Raw genomic sequence first — 14,144 nt, 5'->3', positions numbered from 1 at the left:
ACAACTCAAAAACAACACTATAAAACACAAAAAGAACACAGAAAAGTTACCACAAGGAAGGACGAAAAAGTATGTTAATATATGCTGTAAGTAAACCATAAAAACGACACAATTAAAAGACCAGCCAAGATACACCCTGACACTGGCATGCAGGAGATGACATTAAAAAAAATCCTGCAACAGCAATTTGAAACAACAGAGAGGACCCAAAGAGTGCAACTTCAAGTGTTTCTGCAGAAGATTCCACATATACGGAGCTTCATATATATATATATATATATATACAGTATATATACCCCCTGGTATAACCCTTGTATGGTTTGCATGACTTACGTCCTCTAACCCTTACAGTTTTAACGGAAACCTTTATTTTTTTTCTAAACTTAAGAATTTTTTTAATTGTTTTTGTGCTCTAACCTTTACCAAACTGCAACATTTTTTACCACAAAACTGCAACAACTCATAACAGACTTTGCATTGACGTAGTTTTTATGTCGCCAGCACGTAATTTTAACACATTTCTCACCCACCACGTCATGCTTTGGCAAGAGGTCGTGTTCATTTCACGTACTTCTGTGAGACTGTGTTGATTTGTCGTGTCTGAACATTTGTGATCAAACCCGGGCCACACACAAACACACACACACACACACTCGCCCCTAAGGGCACAGGTTGACAGCACACACACACACACACACAAACACATCTGGTCTCAGTCTAACTAAAGCTCTGTTTATCCCTCTAAATGGACTCAGACCTGACTGACCAGTTTAGGTGTCCTCCTCTTGAAGTTCCCCTTCATCAGTCCACCTCAAAGCTTCAAAGCTTCAAAGCTGACGTATACGAGCAGCGAGGTTCAGTGTGTTTTACAAGCCCGCTTTTCTGTGAGTGTGTTTCTAATGAGAGAGCATGTAATACGAAAGCAAAGGATTTCCAGAGGTCAGCTGGAAGGTTTACAAGAAGCTTTGATTTCACCTGCGTGTGCAGAGTTGAGACTGCGTTTAAGAGAAAGCAACATCAGACCATGGCGCTCTGTGATTTTATCAGAGTTTCAAGATTTACACTAAAAGGAGAACACCAACAAAAGTAATTATTACAATATGACATTTTCATGGCCTGAGAAAGTCCAATCAACATTTGAGAATATGAGCTATTCTCTCTTATAACCAGAAACCAGAAAAATAAGTCTTATAAGACTTATGTTATGTTCAAACACTGTAAATGTGGAAGCTTTTTTTGAAGCCAATATTATACTGTGTACCACAAATTCTACTGCAGAATAATAATAAATTCATTGGTAATATACTGTTGAAGTAATGACACTGTAAAATAATGACCGGATGCTGGAAACTAAAGATGCCAATAATAATTTTACAGGAAAATTTGTTACAGTGTAGGAATACCTTTAGGAGCCTGTTATAGAGTAAGAGATTCCTCACTAGAATAAATAATGTCATATGTTTATCAGGCGACTCTGTTTTTCTTACACTGAAGTGCAAAAGACACATTTAAGATCACGTGATTAATGACATTTTTAGTCACAGAGAAATAGCTGAAACGAGGCCCTTTAATTTCCCCCAAGGTATTTAATTATCAAAACTTTTTACATATTAATCTAAATCCACAAATGCAACAGGTGCCATATGCATTACATTTACAGGTTAAAGATTATTAGCTGTTTAATTACATCATGAGCGATAAAATCAGCTGGTTTTCTCACACTGCAGCTATAACGATATCCTGTGGAGGTTTCTTATAAACAAACATTCAGCGTTTCTCACCAAATCACACAGTGTGTGTCGTTGAAGTCTAAAAATGTGTTGAATGCATTAACTTCCTCATAAAACTTTGGCAAAGCCGATTTTATTTCAAATCACGTGCTGTTTACATCCGTGTTCGAGCGCTGCTTTGAGTCTTTGTGCTTTCTAACCAGACGAGATGTTCCTCATGTTCTTGTGCACTTGCATGTTTGCACATCCTACACTGTAAAATATGACAAAATGATTTTACTTAAAAAAAAATATCGAGGAAACCTTGAAAATGCATGTAAATGTGACTATTGATTTTAATTGATGTGTATTTAAAATTGAATTGTTAAGTTTACTTAAAGTTTAGTTATATGTACTTTATATAGTGAAGTTGTTGCAACTTAAAAATGACAAACTTAATTAAATCAATCTTTCTAAGTGCTAGCAACTTCAGTAAACCAAGTATGCTGTGCTATATATCTGTTGCAAACTACTCAATCATATTTGTATTTTCTTAAGAAAGCAGAACTCGCAGATCTCCTAATTTTATTATCGGCAAAATCCTCTTTTTCGTGATAAAGTTAAGTCAGACTAACTCGGTTTGCTGAAGTTGAAAACACTTAGAAAGAACAAGGTCATTACAATTGCCATTTTTAAGTTGCAACAACTTCAGAAAACTAATAAAACGCAGCTAAATTTAAAATAAACTTAAAACTTCTATATCAAATAAACATAAATTAAGATTCATGATTTAATTTACTTTCCCTCTTCAGGGTAACTTGTTTCCAAGATTATTTGAAGTAAGATCAACTTGTCAGATATTACAGTGTAATAGTCAAAAACTCTGCTAACACTTGGATTGTTGCAGACTGCTGTTCATCCAGTTGGCCGATCACTTGTGTCAACGTCAAGTATTTAGCAGGATCAAAATATACATAATAAAACACCTTCAGTTTCACAGAAACCCAAATTCACCTCGAAACAAACAAAAATCAAACGTCTGCGACATCCTAAAAACAAACATGAGCGAGGGAGCAGGAGGACAGTCCGCCTTCACTGGTGTTTTGACTCTTCACGAGCTGCTCAGTATGGCTTCTTCTGCTCAAAACACACACAAACACAGATTTACACACAGAAATGGAACATTATTTTGCATTAACGGCAATAGTTAAATCAAAATATATACATATATATATTTTTGCACCATCTTACCTGCACTGATTTTTTTCTTGCTGTGGAGAAAATAACAGATAATTACTTTGTGTCAACTACTTTTGCCAAAATAATCCAAACACAGTGGTTATTGATGAGAAATTCTCTCATGTTTGTATGAGGGTCTCCACGCTCACCTGTGTGCAGGTAACGCAGCAGCACCAACAGAACGACCACCAGCGTGACCACAGTGCAGCCAGCGGTGAGGTGAAACATCCAGCTGCTGGGCTCTGAGCAGAGAAAACAAACACGGCGTTAGATGTGTCCCTCTGCTGCCGCTGTGTGGCAGCTCGCGGTACTGCAGCGACATCCTCTGCTCACCTTCAACAGTCAGGGTGAAGCTCTTTCTGATGGGCACTCTCAGGGACCGATGGGAGACGCTGCATGTGAACTGTCTCCCCGAGTGCCTGAGTGAAGCCTGGAGGTAGAAGAAAGACGTCAGCGAGAAGGTCTTGTCCTGGTTGTGTTTGTGGCTGGACAGCAGAACGTTCTGCAGCTCCCTCGGGAGAGGAGCGCCCACCCTCTGGCCCACCGCCGCCGGGTCCTGCACGTACCACTTTATCTCCACATCCAGAGGGTAGTAGCTCTCTGCGTCACACGTGACCCTCTGCTCCCCGCCCTCCTGCAGGGACAGAGTGGGTCCGATGTTGAGGGACACACGTGGAGGCTCTGAGGAGACAGAAAAAATGATTTTAATTTAACGATTTAAATGATTTTTAAGGCAAATTCTGCATTTTTCTAATTAGTTTGAGTCTGGCTGACAATGTTGTGAGCAAAATTAACAATCTTCATACGACTGTTGATGCGACAAAATAATCTGAACACATCAGCTCAGGTGTTTTTCGCTTTTTTCAGACAGTTTATAGAGTAACTGATAATTGCAGCCTTATCTATGTTTCTGTCAAGAAGCCAGGAAGTAATTCATCTCATTCTATTTAACCCTTTAAAACCTGAGCAAATTATTGTTGTTGTTTTTTGAAAAACATTGGCAATGAGCAAAAATCTCAAAATTAAAATTAGTGGACAAGTTATGAAATCTGATCAGATTTTATGGTTGAAACTTTATTTACACTAAGAAGCAGTTAAGTACTTAGTATTCGTTTTTGGACCTTGGGACTTTTTTGTCTCAGTTTAGGACATTGGGACTTTTATTACTGTCTTGTTTGAGGACATTAGGACTTTATTATCGTATCATTTCAGACAGGCCAATTAGACTGTGTGACGCAAGGCAAATTCACACACAGTTATAAAACGTACACACCACAAAGCGTTTAGATATGTTACATTTTTTGGAATTTTTAGGCATTGAAGTGAACAATTTTTGACAGTTTTAGTCTTTAACAGTGACCTCTGACCCATAGAAATACAAAACATTAAACAAATGTTGCATTGTTTGCATTTTTTTTGCACAGTAATATTTAGGCATCGAAAAACCTGTTTTATCAGGTTTTTTTCACTTCTGATTATTGAAAATTATCCCCATATGAGGACATCTTTTTTTTCATAGACAGTGCTTTGTTTCTTACTCTCATCAGGTCCTTATAATCCCAAATAGCTACGAGAAATTAAAAATGCGCCTAAAAAAGCTGAAGTCCCTCTTTCATAGTCACTTGTATATCCTCTAATTGTAGTTTCTGCTGTTTAAAACCTCCTGCAGCAGCCGCTCCTCTCTGTCCTGCTGATTTTACAAACATGTCTAAGCTGACCGCAACCCTTCCACTCGCCACGGACTCGCTTCTTTTGTCGAGCCACGGCGTTTAGGCCAAAAACATCTCGAGCTTCTGGGGATCCGTGTCTGTCAAAGGACCCAAAAACAAAAACATTATGACTCACTCGAGCATCCTCTCTTTGATTCATCCTCACCTTCGATATGCAGACTTAAATCCAGACTGACGAACAGCGGATTCACTGACACCGAACAAATGTACGTCCCTTCACTGCTCATCTTGGTGAAGGGGAGGGTGTAGGAAGCATCGCCGCCTGCCAGGCTCCTGAGCCCCACCCCGGTCCCCTGGGTCTGTCCCGAGCGGCTGGTGTGACTGAAGAGTCTCGTTCTCTCTCCACGGTGTTGAAAGTGCCACTCCACAGTGACGTTCGGTCCTTTGTGGTCAACAGCAAACTGGCAGTGGAGCTTTTGTTGGGAGCCCAGACCCGCTTTCACTGATGGAGACTGTGTTTTAACGACCATGGTGACTATGGAGACAGGTGTGACGAGACAGAGGCGCACAGAGACACATTTAGTTAGACTGGTTTGATTTCGTTATAAAGCGTAATTTAGTAAAACAAGACGCTGAGAGTCACCTGTTGTGATGAGTACGTCTCTGTCCCCGATGGCAGGCCATTTACGGTAGTCCTGCTGTCCTGGGGCGGGCTGGTCAGAGGGGTGTCTGAGGAAGCTGGTGACTGTGAACAGGCCCTTGGTGTCTCTGAGGGTGCAGATAAACCAGTAGTTGTACTCCTGGGCCCCCTCCTGGACTGGCCAGCGGACAAAGATGCCCTCTGTACTGTACCGATGCAGCTCACACTCCAACTGCTCCGCTTCCACTCCTTCAACGTGCCGCCGCAGGTCCAACTTAGATCCTGGAAAAGGACAGAGGACATTAGAAAACAGCAGGTTTCAGTCTGTTTGTCCTGCAGTACATAATAAGATCCAGGTCCTACCGGTAATCAGGAAAGTGATGGCATATGGATTAACTGGAGCGTCTCCTTTTTGACCAAACTGCAGCATAGCGTCTCTGTGGATGAGCTGAGTCTCCGTGTGACCCTCGTTATTCACAAACACATGTTCATCAGTGAACTGACAGGGCAGCCATGACACCTGATGGACACACTGCACACCTGAGACGGAGACACACAATAAATCAATAAAGTCAGGCAACATATAATATAACATACTGTAGTATAGTATAGTATAGTATAGCATTGTATGGTACAATTAAGTATAGTATTAGTTAAGTATAGTACAGTATGGTGTGATAAACAAAGTACAGTAGAGTATTGTATAGTAACGGTAGCATAGTATACCGTAATTTAGTATCTTATAGTATAATGTATTATAGTACAGTGTAGTATTGCTTAGTGTAAGCATTGCATGGTAAAGCATGGCATAGCATAGTATTAGTACTAGTATTGAATAGCACAGTATAGTTTAGTATAGTATACTGTAGTATAGTACATTATTATTTAGTAGTGTACAGTACAGTATAATATTGTATAGTGTAGCATAACATAGTGTAGTATAGTTTAGTAACACATAGTATTAGTATAGCACAGTGCAGTTTATTATAGTATACTGTGGTATAGTATCTTATAGTACAATAATAATAACAATAATAATAATAATAATAATAATAACCAGTATTTACAAAGCAATTTTCTTAACGAGGTAACAAAGTCATTTTCAGATAAGCAGCAGAATAATACCGAAGTATAGGTACAGAAAAGTATGTCACTGGTATAGCTAAATGTAGTATAGTACAGTAAAACATAGTATTAACAACATACTATAGTAGGGTACAATGGTATACTACAGTATTGCACAACTATAGTCCAGGTCGGTGTGGTACAGTAGTGCATAATTTTATTACTATCGTACAGTACTTTGCAGTGTAACAGCCTATGATTTAGTGCAGTACAGTGAAGTATAGAACAGTACAGTATACAGCAATGCTATCTATAGTAGTCATTTCTTACACGTCTTATGAGTTACTACACATGCTCCAAAAACGGCACAATGTGTTACAAGGTCGAAGCCAATCACTTACCTAAACACAGATATAAGTACCCGAGTATCTTTAGGATCAGACTCATGATAATACATTAGTAGGAATCTGTCTTTGCTGTGAAAGCTCACACCGAGTTGTTGACGAGACACTTTCACTTTCATTTTGGAGGAAGGAAAAACCCTGCTGTGCCTGCCTCTCGCATCACGTGGTAGGTAGATAAAATATCACTGACACTGGCAAAACATCTTTAAAGGTGTACAATATGTATGAAACTGTGACATTTTAAATGATACAATGAGCGTGTGCCCTAAACACTGATAAACTGACAATTTTTGGGTTATATATTTAGTGGGAACTAGTGTATGTCGTCATTACACGAGTCAAATTAAGAAAGCAAAGATAAAACACGTTTTCAAAATTGCAGCTGCAAAAACATTTAGCGATAATTCATCATGGAGTAAACAGTAATATTAAATAAAAGGTTTCGTTTTTATGCCGGCAAACCTGCAAAACTGCATCTGTCCTGCGGCGGCGCCGAAGACGCGTCACAGGTAACCAAGCAGCACATAATACTAATACTAATACTAATACTAATAACAATAACAACAACAATAATAATAATAATAATAATAACAATAATAATAATAATAATAATAATAATAATAATAATAATAATAATATCTTTATTTTTATAGCACAATAAAATAAAATAAACCTATATTACCCCTGCACCCTTATGAATTAACCAAAAATTAAGAACATAAAGAACATCAAAGCACAATTATAAAATTGAAAATACATGCAAAAAAAAATATCGGAGTGCAAGTTCGAAAATACAATTTCATAAATAAGTTTATAAAATATAACTTCATTTAAGCATAGATACAAGATGACCACCACTTTTTCATTGACTGTTTTATTAAAGACAAAATCAAAATAATTCATATAAGACACACAGACACTCAGAATAAAACTAACACAAAGCCAAGGTGTACAGGCAGAGGAGGGAGGAAATAACTAATGTTAACAAGGCTACGATAGACTTAATCACAGCACATACATCAGTCAAAGGTACCCAAACATCGTTCGAGTTAAGACATGACCCCAAAAAAACAAAAAAAATAATAAAATAAAAAAGTACAAGCAAATAACTTTTTTTACAAGCAAAAAAACATAATTTTAAATACATAATTATAATATAGTTATATATAAAATATATAATTATGTACATTTTCCCCCAACTTTTCTTTTAAATTCAAAATATACTTTTAAATTGAAAGTGGTTTCTTGCAAAGTTGCTCATTGCCTTTTTTCCGTGTTTTCAAGAGAAATCAAACCAATTTGTGTTCACAGGTCTGAATACTTGTGGAAGGCATCCGAAAAGCTCAAGAAAACTGTTGTCGTTCCAGGTTTTTAAAGGGTTAATAGTGTCCACATCTTCATTGCATTTACTCTTGAATACAGGAAGGAATAGTTTAGCAAGTAAAAATAAAAATATTTGTAATAAAACATTTTCCTACATTTTCCGTCCTTAAATTTAAAAAAAAAAAAAAATTGCAATGAGATGTGTTTGGATGAACATTAGACTGTCAAACCAAAATTTCTCTGAATGAAGACAATTCTAAAACAAATTTTTGCACTTTGACTCAATGTCTGTTGTGTTTATTTATCAAGTTATTTAACCATTTGAAACCAGTTTGGTTAGATTTCTTTCAAAATGAGCAACTTGGCAATAAATGTCTCGCAAATTACAATTAGTAGATTTATAAATCTATTAAAAATATGATAAGGACATGTATGTTAATAACTATAATAATTATATATTAAAAAATTATGTTACAAAATTAGTATAATTTTTGGCACTTTTTTCCAAGTCATTTCCTTAGTTTTTGTTTGTTACTTTCCTTTTCTTTCTTTTTGTGTGAATTTACAGGGATTTTACTTCACTTTTTACTAATTAGTTAATTTTGGTTAATTTCTCCTCAAATTGCTTGTTGCCTTCTTTCCATGTTTTGGAAAGAAATCAGTTTGCCCAGGTTAAGACTGGTTAATAAACAGTCTAAGCCAATTAATTCTGAATGTAATGTTTAGTTGTGGAGTCCAGAAAATTAAACCCCCCGCTTTGATTTGTATTCATTGTTACTGATTTTTTAACAAATTAAATTTTTGGAAAAAAAAATTGCAAAAAGTTAGGATTGTTTCAGTGCTGTTGCAATGTTCCTTCAGGTGAGCCAAACACATACAGACATCACACATTTAAACACATGCAATGATGTGCCTAAATTAATTCACTCCATAAATTATAAAAATGATTAAAAATAAAGTTTCCCACAATAAAACCAGATAAAATCAGACTAATTAAAAATACTAAAACCATAACACAACCACATAAAATTAACCAGTTTCAAGCAGTAAAACCAAGTGTAACCAAGCCAGATAATAATAAATAGAACGGTTACAGTATTCTGGACCCTGAGTGAAACTATTGCTGTTTATTATTTTGATGACGAACAATGACGCTATCTGTGCGCACCCGGAGCTACATTCAACGTCAGTACAGAGACTGAACAAATAAGGACTTTGAGGCCTGCAAAACCATAATGTGACACGGGGAGTTCTGGAAATATACCTGTGACTTGTGGATGCTGTTTTTGTTGAGTAGGTTCTCAGCAAAATGCTTTGGGTAACTTAATATGGTCTTTTATCGTGCTAGCTGTCTCCTTCATTTAGCTAACTAGTGCAACCGTTAGAGCAGCTGTTGAGGTCAAATTTTTCCAAAAATTCTCCAGCGACCACATATGCACTAGCAACAGGACACGAAAATTTGCATCGTGTTTGTTGTGAACACAGCATAAGCCCTCTCAGAAAGTGCGTCCTCTGCTGCAACGTTGTAAACGTAGTTGTAAACAGTAAACGAAGTTCTTCTAATGTTGGTCCTGGAAAGCCCTTGAACAAAGTTAGCTGTTCAAAAAATGGGTTTAAAACTTCCTGCTGCGGAGCAACAACGATGCAATGTTACAAAAACTCTTGGCAAACCTTGGCATCTTCCTCCTCGATGCACCCACGAGGAACATCAGTGACAACAGAGAGAAGCCAATGCTGAAGTAAAACATCCAGGTGGTTGGATCTGAGGAGAAAACAAACATGACGTTAGGTTTTAAACATAGACTGTATGTAAAGTTGGACAACATGACAGTTCCCCCAAAGTATAACTTTTCAATCTGGATCGCCCCCTGGTGTCTGTCTGCTGTATAGGTCATAAAGCCCGCCCCTCCATGTTAGTGAATGGGACATAGGCCAAACTAAAAACTTACAGTACAGGCCAAATCCATTTTTCCCAAAGATAGGTAGTTCTCATCACCCTGATCTTTTTCAAGTTTTGTTTTCGTGCTAAGTTCGGTTTTAACGAGTTATTAAATTCTACAAAGAGGGGATTTTCTACCATGACTGACAGCTGTGTGTGCCTATCCATGCGCTTGCATTCAATGGAGCTGCTTGCAATTGGTGGGACGGGTGTTTTGACGGGAACTGCGAATATTGCTACTGCAAAGCCTTCAGCTATCAATGACATCATCCTCGCAAGATGGCAATGCTCGTATTCTGGATATTTTAACCTCACTTCAGCATAGCAGGGTAAGTGGGGACATGCCGTCCATCTTTAAATACAGTCTCTGGTTTTGGATGTGATGTCACAGTACTGCACGGTACCCTCCGCTCACCTTCAACAGTCAGGATGAAGCTCTTTCTGATGGGCACTCCCAGAGACTGATGGGAGACGCTGCATGTGAACTGTCTCCCCGAGTCCCTGAGTGAAGCCCGGAGGTTGAAGTAAGACATCATCGTGAAGGTCTTGTCCTTGGTGGGTTTGTGGCTGGACAGAAAAACGTTCTCGAGCTTCCTCTGACCTGTCGGCTCCTGCACGTACCACTTTATATCCACGTCCAGAGGGTAGTAAGTCTTTGCATAACAGCTGACCAGCTGCATGTCGCCCTCCTTTAGGTACAAATGGGGTTCAACGTTAAGAGAGACACGTGGAGGCTCTGAGGAGAGAGGAGTATAATAATAGAATAATTAGATAATTAGAATAAAAGAACTATAATGATTGATAATAATAACTTTATTCATATAGCACCTTTAAAAACAGAGTTTACAAAGTGCTTTAACAAACAAAGCAAATCCGAAATGGGATACACCAATACAACAATGGAAAGCCAAACAGTCCAATTAAACACAAGCAAGAAGAAACTAGAGTAGAGTTAGGATAAAATTAAAACCAGAGGAAAAATAACAAAAGACGCAGGGGGCACAGTGTAAATATAAAATAATACAAAGTATTTAAATAAATAAACAAAGAAATAAAAAGAAAAAAGAAATTAAAAAAAAAGAAATTAAAATGAATAAAATGATTCTCAAGACAGTTACAGCAGTAAGTTTCAGCTGATAATACTATATATATATATTCATAATTATTTTGATTATATTTTTAAGATTATTTTACAGAAATAATATTCTTCTTATTAAGCACTTTCTTTGGGTTATTTTCTTGTTAATTTGTTGTTTTGTTTTGATTTTTTTTTCAGGTAATTTTCCTGTCATTTCCTCTGAAGTTTCTCATCGTTTTTCCTCGTGTTTTTGAAAGAAATCAATTTTCTAAGGTGTCAAAGGGTTAATATCCAGAGTCCAGAAAGTGAGGCCTAGATATGTTGTGTATGTTTATATTTGTATTATTCCTAATCATCTCCATGTACACTATTTTTCTATGTACAAATATAAATAAAAAGACTTGGAGCAAAAAAAACATCAGTCTGGCCTGACAAGTATCTTCTCTCACCTTCGATACGCAGAGTCATATCCACACTGACTACCACTGGATTCACCGACACTGAACAAGTGTACGTCCCTTCACTGCTCATATTGGAGACGGGGAGAGTATAGGAAGCATCGCCGCCTGCCAGGCCCCTGAGCTCAACCCCAGTCCCCTGGGCCGGTCCTGAGCGCCTGTTATAACTGAAGAGTCTGGTTGTATGTTCGGGAACTTTCTGGTGCCACTCCACAGTGACGTCCGGTACTTTGTGGTCAACGGCAAACTGACAGTGGAGCTTTTGCTTGGAGCCCAGCCTTGCTGTCACCGATGGAGATTGTGTGTTTACGACCACGGCGACTATGGAAACAGATGTGACGAGACAGAGGCACACAGAGATAGTTCTTAGACTTGCATTAAATGGTAAAATGAACTGTACTTTTATAGTATTTTCTGTCTTCTACCACTCAAAGCGCTTTCACACTACATCGTCACAATCACACATTCACTCACTGATGGCCGAGGCTACCGTACACGGAGCCACCTGCTTCTTGGTAATCATTCACACGCACTCACACTCTGATGACGCAGCATCAGGAGCAATTTGGGGTTCGGTATCTTGCCCAAGGATACTTCGACGTGTTGCCCAGGGGAGCCGGGGATTGAACCACTGACTTTCCGACAATTGAAATGTGGTACTGGTCTGGAGTAAAAGTGTTATGTTGTTACGTTAACTCTGTGGAAACCCCACCCCTTGAGCTGTTGACAATATGACTTTTTGATCAAATGTAATCAGAGTCCTGTTACGTCCGATAACCACAAGTCCATTTTCCTGCATTTCAGTTAATTCTCAGGCCTGAAAAGAATATAGCTCCAGCAAAACTTTGACTATGTGCATCCGGTGTCACCTGTTGTGATGAGTACGTCTCTGTCCCCGATGGCAGGCCATTTACGGTAGTCGTGCTGTCCTGGGGCGGGCTGGTCAGAGGGGTGTCTGAGGAAGCCGGTGACTGTGAACAGGCCCTTGGTGTCTCTGAGGGTGCAGATAAACCAGTAGTTGTACTCCTGGGCCCCCTCCTGGACTGGCCAGCGGACATAGTTGCCCTCTGTACTGTACCGATGCAGCTCACACTCCAACTGCTCCGCTTCCACTCCTTCAATGTACCGCCGCAGGTCCAACTTAGATCCTGGAAAAGGACAGAGGACATTAGAAAACAGCAGGTTTCAGTCTGTGGGTCCTGCAGTACATAATAAGATCCAGGTCCTACCGGTAATCAGGAAAGTGATGGCGTGTGGATTAACTGGAGCGTCTCCTTTTTGACCAAACTGCAGCATAGCGTCTCTGTGGCTATGCTTGATATCGGCGTGACCCTCGTTATTCACAAACGCATGTTCATCAGTGAACTGACAGGGCAGCCATGACACCTGATGGACACACTGCACACCTGAGACGGAGACACACAATAAATCAGCAGAGACACCTGACATAAAATATAATACACTGTAGTGAAGTACAGTATAGTACAATGAAGCATAGTATTGTATAAGTTAAGTATTGTACAGTGTGGTGTGGTAGACAATTGTAGACCACAGAATACCATTTAGTAAGTACCAAGTATAGTACAGTGTAGTATGTTACAGTACAGTACAGTACAGTACAGTATAGTATAGTATAGTATAGTATAGTATATAATGGCATAGTATCATATAAATTTATCATGTTACATACAGTGTACTGTAGTATAGTATCATAGACTATAGTATATCACAGTAATGTGCACTGCAATATTGTGTATAGTATAGTATAGTATAGTATTGTATAGAATGGTATAGTAAACTATTATAGTATCTTCTAGTATAGAATAAGAAAGAACAGTGTAGTATAGTACAGAATGGCATAGGATACTTGTAGTATAGCATAGTATAGTACAGTACAGTATAGTAGTAGAGTACCACAGTATACGTTTAGCAAAGTGTAGTATAGTACAGAATAGTACTGTATTACTATAACATAATAGAGTGTAATGTAGTACAGTGGTATAGTGTAATATTGTACTACTGTAGAACAGTAGTATGGTGTATAATGTATTACTATGTGTATTACTACACAGTACAGCGCAGCCTAGTAAAGTTGTGCAGTACAATGTATTACAAAACAGTAGTCATTTTATGCTTATCTTATTGGCTTTTACACAAGCTCCAAAACCGTCGAGAACTTTAACAAACTGAAGACAGTAACTTACCTAAACACAGAGACAAGAAGCCGAGTATCTTTAAAAGCAGGCTCATCATTACACATCGGTAGAAATCTCTCCTTGTTCTGTTGCTCAAGCGCCAAACTGTGAAATTGAAGAGATACTTTCACTTTCTTTTTACAAGGAAAAACTTGCTGAACCTGCCTATTGCACCCCGTGGTAGGCAGCACATCCTAGATTGGAAAACATTTTAAAATGTGCACAGTATGTAATGAAATTGTGAGCGTGTGGCCTAATGTTGTTAAACTGGTAATTCTTGGGCTATATATTTGGCATAAACTAGTGTATGTCATTATTACAGTTATTCTAAAGTATTATTTCTTGAAAGTATTATTTCAGGAAAAAAGAGATAAAACACACATGACAGTTACACAAATGTTAATATCGCAGCTCTAAAGACAAT

General features: G+C 38.2%; 2 protein-coding genes across 2 annotated transcripts; both read right to left on the bottom strand.

Annotated features, from left to right (window-relative positions):
- Nucleotides 1-1,566: 1,566 nt before the first annotated feature.
- dhrs13b.2 (dehydrogenase/reductase (SDR family) member 13b.2) lies at nt 1,567-6,862 on the bottom strand. Its single transcript, XM_088078547.1, has 8 exons — nt 6,725-6,862; nt 5,622-5,798; nt 5,262-5,540; nt 4,824-5,153; nt 3,282-3,629; nt 3,098-3,190; nt 2,961-2,980; nt 1,567-2,846 (listed from the first exon to the last, which is right to left on the bottom strand). The coding sequence occupies exons 1-8, from the start codon at nt 6,768-6,770 to the stop codon at nt 2,832-2,834; spliced, it is 1,308 nt and encodes a 435-aa protein (XP_087934673.1). The 5' UTR covers nt 6,771-6,862; the 3' UTR covers nt 1,567-2,831.
- Nucleotides 6,863-7,585: 723 nt separating this feature from the next.
- LOC121937972 (tapasin-related protein-like) lies at nt 7,586-13,838 on the bottom strand. Its single transcript, XM_088078548.1, has 6 exons — nt 13,730-13,838; nt 12,755-12,931; nt 12,395-12,673; nt 11,517-11,846; nt 10,405-10,725; nt 7,586-9,812 (listed from the first exon to the last, which is right to left on the bottom strand). The coding sequence occupies exons 1-6, from the start codon at nt 13,776-13,778 to the stop codon at nt 9,664-9,666; spliced, it is 1,305 nt and encodes a 434-aa protein (XP_087934674.1). The 5' UTR covers nt 13,779-13,838; the 3' UTR covers nt 7,586-9,663.
- Between the last annotated feature and the right edge of the window lie 306 nt (nt 13,839-14,144).

This window comes from Plectropomus leopardus, chromosome 6 (assembly GCF_026936395.1).
Source record: "Plectropomus leopardus strain MGB_pleo_1.0 chromosome 6, ASM2693639v1, whole genome shotgun sequence".
NCBI classification, from domain to species: domain Eukaryota; kingdom Metazoa; phylum Chordata; class Actinopteri; order Perciformes; family Serranidae; genus Plectropomus; species Plectropomus leopardus.
The sequence above is the reverse complement of the archived record's forward strand: the minus strand, read 5'-3'. Positions and strand labels throughout refer to the sequence as shown.